Below are 4,339 nucleotides of genomic sequence, written 5' to 3'. Positions count from 1 at the left end.
GAAGCATCAGAACGAGACTCGAGCGATCATCTGTCCAACTCTATCACACACTTCTGGAGCTTCACTTCTTCTGTGTGTGTGTGTGTGTGTGTGTAAACATGTCCACATGCTGGCAGTGTGTTCTTACAGGTCTCTTCCTCGCTTCCTCTCATGAGCGTTCATGTCATTCCCTCCTGTGTGTCACAGCTCTGCACAAACCAGCACACACATACACACTCACGCGCGCACACACACACACACACACACTCGTGTCGGGTCTCACAGAGGTGTGCGCTCGAGCCCTCAGCGGGGAACACACTGACAGCACACACACAACCACTCTTCTGTCCCCTCTCTCTCTCTCTTTTGACTGGGGAAGCTTCTGATTGTGTTGCTCATCAGGGTCCTAAAACCCTCTGGGTTTCTCTCAGACAATTTACTATTTACACATATTTATTATTTGTGTAAATATTTAACAACAACAACATTTCTCTGTAATTTGGCACATTTATTTGAAGAATTAACCAGAAAAAAATGTGCCTTTGAAATTTCACACTTTGTTGTAGCACAGTTATTTCAGAAAATTAAAAACAATATATTTTACATTTAATATTGTTTGGTTAACTTTATTTTAAGGTGTCTCTATTACAGTGTAATTATATATTTAAGTGCTGAGTAATATTAAGCAACTACATGTTCTTACTATAGGGTTAGGGTAGGATTAGGATTTGGCTGAGGGTTATAGTTGCACGTAAATATGCATAATTTACTGTTATTGTAACATGTAACATATGTAACAAGGACACTGTAAAAATAAAGTGTTACCTATGTTTTTTTCAAGGACTGTACCTATTTTGGGCAATTTGCACTAGAAAATATACAAAAAAATTAATAAATATTTTAGAACGATAGACCGGACGGCCGGATGATAGGCAGAATGAAAAAATGATAGTGTGAATTTTAGTTTGAAGATGAATCGTGTAAAGACCAGCGAATCTTATGGCCCTTATGCATTGCTTTTTTCTTTCCTTCCTCTTTTATATATCTTGCTGTTATCTGTTGTGACCTTGCTTTACTATGTGCTTCCAAATCCCTACTATTACTAACACTCGTAAATCACATCACACGTTGGAGGCGAAGCAATCGTAATGACCTACATACTTTCCCTATGTCCTCTAGTACATTACTTTCATTTCCTCTTGGTCTCTGCTGTAAACAAAGCTGATTTCATTACATCTATTGCTAGTCATTCAGGTCTTAACCTCATGGTTCTGAATGACTTTCTCACACACCCCTTGTCTGACCGGAAGAGGTGGAGGTACTGGTCTACTAATAATAATAATAATAATAATAAATTTTATTTGTAAAAGCACTTTACATTTTAAGAAAAAACCTCAAAGTGCTACAGGTCTGATTCTAAGAACAATATCTAGACATTTTTAAAATCCATAAGATCTGCTAAAAAGTAATGTCTTTAGTCCCTTTTTAAAAGTCTTGATGGTCTGTGGTGACCTCAGATGGCCCGGGAGGGCATTCCAAATCCGGGGAGCGGCAGAGCAAAAAGCACGATCGCCCATTGTGCAGAGTTTAGTTTTAGGTATTAAAAGGCGGTTTGAGTTTTGTGATCGGAGGGATCGTGCTGTAGAAACAGGGGTAAGTAGTTCTTTCAGGTAGGGGGGTGCGTTTCCATAGATGCATTGGTGAGTGAGAAGTGAAACCTTATATTCGATCCTAGCAGACACGGGAAGCCAGCGAAGTGTGTGGAGGATGGGAGTGATGTGTTCATACTTTCACACTCTCATCAGGATCCTAGCAGCGCTGTTCTGGACGTACTGCAGCTTTTGCAGACTCTTGTTGGGGATCCCGATGAGAAGAGCGTTACAGTAATCCAGTCTAGAGGAGACGAAGGCGTGGACCAGTTTCTCAGCATCAGCTAAGGTAAGCGTAGAACGGAGTTTTGCGATGATTCTGAGATGATGAAAGGAGATCTTACAGAGATTTTTGATATGGACTTCAAAGGTGAGTTGTGGATCAAATCTCACACCGAGATTGGTAACTGTTGTGGAAAGGGGGATGTCTTGGCCAGAGATAGTTATACCGGAAAGTGAGGATGACTGAATTTGGTGTGAGGTGCCAATGAGAATTGCTTCAGTTTTGGAACTGTTTAGTTGGAGAAAATTCTGTTTCATCCACACCTTTATCTCCTCGAGACAGGCAGTGAGTGTTGGAGACGGAGATGATGTTTGCGGTGCTGCAGTTGGTTGTGGATCAGATTTCATGTACAGTTGTGTGTCGTCGGCGTAGCAGTGAAAAGACACTCCATGGCGGCTGATGACATGTCCGAGTGGCAAGATATAAATGATAAAGAGAATGGGGCCAAGAACCGACCCCTGAGGTACTCCGCAGGTAACTGTGTGTTCCCGGGACCTTGATTTTCCAAGCGAAATGTACTCTTTTCTGTCCGTCAGATATGAATTGAACCAGTCCAGGGAAATTTCAGTAAGTCCAGTGGTTTGATGCAGCCGGTCGAGTAGAATGCCATGGTCCACAGTGTCGAAAGCAGAGGACAGGTCGAGCAGTATGAGAAGGGAAGGTGAGCCAGCATCAGCTGCCATTCGTAGGTCATTTGTGACTCTGACGAGCGCTGTTTCTGTACTATGAGCTGTGCGGAAACCAGATTGGAACTTTTCGAATAGGTGGTTGTTTTTGAGGTGGTCCTGGAGATGAGTGGCAACAACTTTTTCCAAGACTTTTGAGATGAACGGAAGATTTGAAATTGGCCTATAGTTTGATAATATATCAGGAGCAAGAGTGGGTTTTTTCAGAAGAGGTCTGATTATGGCGGTTTTAAGAGCAGATGGAACAATGCCGGACAGGATAGACTGGTTTATTACAGTGGTGATGAGAGGGCTTAGAATAACGGAGTTTGCTTTGACAAGAGTAGTAGGAAAAGGGTCCAGGGCACAGGTGGTGGCTTTCATCCTTTTGATGATCATCTCTACCTCCTTATTCGAGATTTCTGGAAAGCATTTCAGGGGCTGGGCGATTGCAAGCTGTGAGTGTACAGATGGGGCAGATTGGATTGAGGATCCATGAATGGAAGAGCGGATTGAATCTATTTTAGTTTTGAAAAAGTCCAGTAAGTTATTGCAGTGTTCTTCTGTGTTTTCCGTGATGAGTGGGTCTGTGGTTTTAGAAGATGATTAATGGTGGAGAACAGCTGCTTTGAGTTTCCGGGACTGTTTTTGATGATATTAGAGTAGAATGATGACCGTGCCTTTATTAGCGACTTAGAGTATTTCTTTTGGTGTTTCCGAAAAGCTTGTTGGTGGACAGTGAGACCAGTGGCTTTATATCTCCGCTCAATGGCCCGCCCAGATGCCTTCATTTTCCGTAGCTCACTGGTGTACCAGGGGGCTGTTCGGGAGAAGGTCACTGTTCTAGTTTTTACTGGTGCGTGGATATCTAGGAGGCTCTTGAGGGTGTTGTTGTAGTAGTCCACAGGCTCCATGACTGGTGAGCAGTTAACAGAAAGAAGATGCTGAAGGTCGGATGCCAATGAATCTGAGTTGATGTTTTTTAGATTTCTAAAGCAGATTTGGCGCTTAGGCTTGATGAGGGCGGACGGTGAAGACATCATCATAGAAATGACCTTGTGGTCAGAGATGCCCAGATCATAAACCCGGAGATTGCTGAGATGGTCAGAGTTTGTAATAACCAGATCGAGTGTGTGTCCCCTAGTGTGAGTGGGGACATCGACAAGTTGAGTTAGATTAAAACAGTCCACTAATTGAAGGAATTCTGCTGCAAAACGACAGGTGGGGGAGTTGACATGGATATTCATATCTCCAAGAACTATGATATTGGCAGACATAGTACAGAGTGTTGTCAGAAGGTTAGACATTTCTGGGATGAAAGACGGGTTCGGTCTGGGTGGCCGATAAATGAGAAATATTGTTGTGGAGAGAGGAGGCTTGCACTTAAAAGCGAGGTATTCAAAAGAAGATGGCTCAGGCATGGTGATGGGGGACAGGCCCAGATCACTTCGGTGGATGACAGCCAGACCGCCGCCGCGCCCTGTATTACGGGCTTTCTGTAGGTAACAGTAACCAGGAGGACAGGTCTCATTTAAAACAGAGAAAACATCTGGTTTGTGCCAGGTTTCTGTAAGGCACACCAAATCCAGACATTTATCTAGAATATGTTCCTGTATAAGGCAGGATTTATTTGTGATGGATTGTGCATTGAACAGTTCAATCGTGATGGTAGATGGAGCAGTGTGTCTCTGTATTGGCCGGAGTAGACTGAAATCCACTCCACGTTTTCCCTCCCGATCTGTGCTCAGCGCTGCCGTTGAAAC

At 43.3% G+C, this 4,339-nt stretch overlaps 1 protein-coding gene across 1 annotated transcript in view; it reads right to left on the bottom strand.

Annotated features, from left to right (window-relative positions):
* Window positions 1-298, bottom strand: part of LOC130085483 (cGMP-dependent 3',5'-cyclic phosphodiesterase) — a 166,014-nt gene extending 165,716 nt beyond the window's left edge. The window contains exon 1 of the mRNA XM_056251255.1: window positions 128-298. Coding sequence (XP_056107230.1) covers window positions 128-162 — 35 coding nt within the window. The 5' untranslated portion in view covers window positions 163-298. The remainder of the gene's footprint in view (window positions 1-127) is intronic.
* Between the last annotated feature and the right edge of the window lie 4,041 nt (window positions 299-4,339).

This window comes from Rhinichthys klamathensis, unplaced genomic scaffold, assembly GCF_029890125.1.
Source record: "Rhinichthys klamathensis goyatoka isolate OS25496 unplaced genomic scaffold, OSU_Roscu_1.1 h1tg000080l_1, whole genome shotgun sequence".
Classification (NCBI taxonomy): domain Eukaryota; kingdom Metazoa; phylum Chordata; class Actinopteri; order Cypriniformes; family Leuciscidae; genus Rhinichthys; species Rhinichthys klamathensis.
This window is presented reverse-complemented; position numbering and strand designations above follow the sequence as displayed.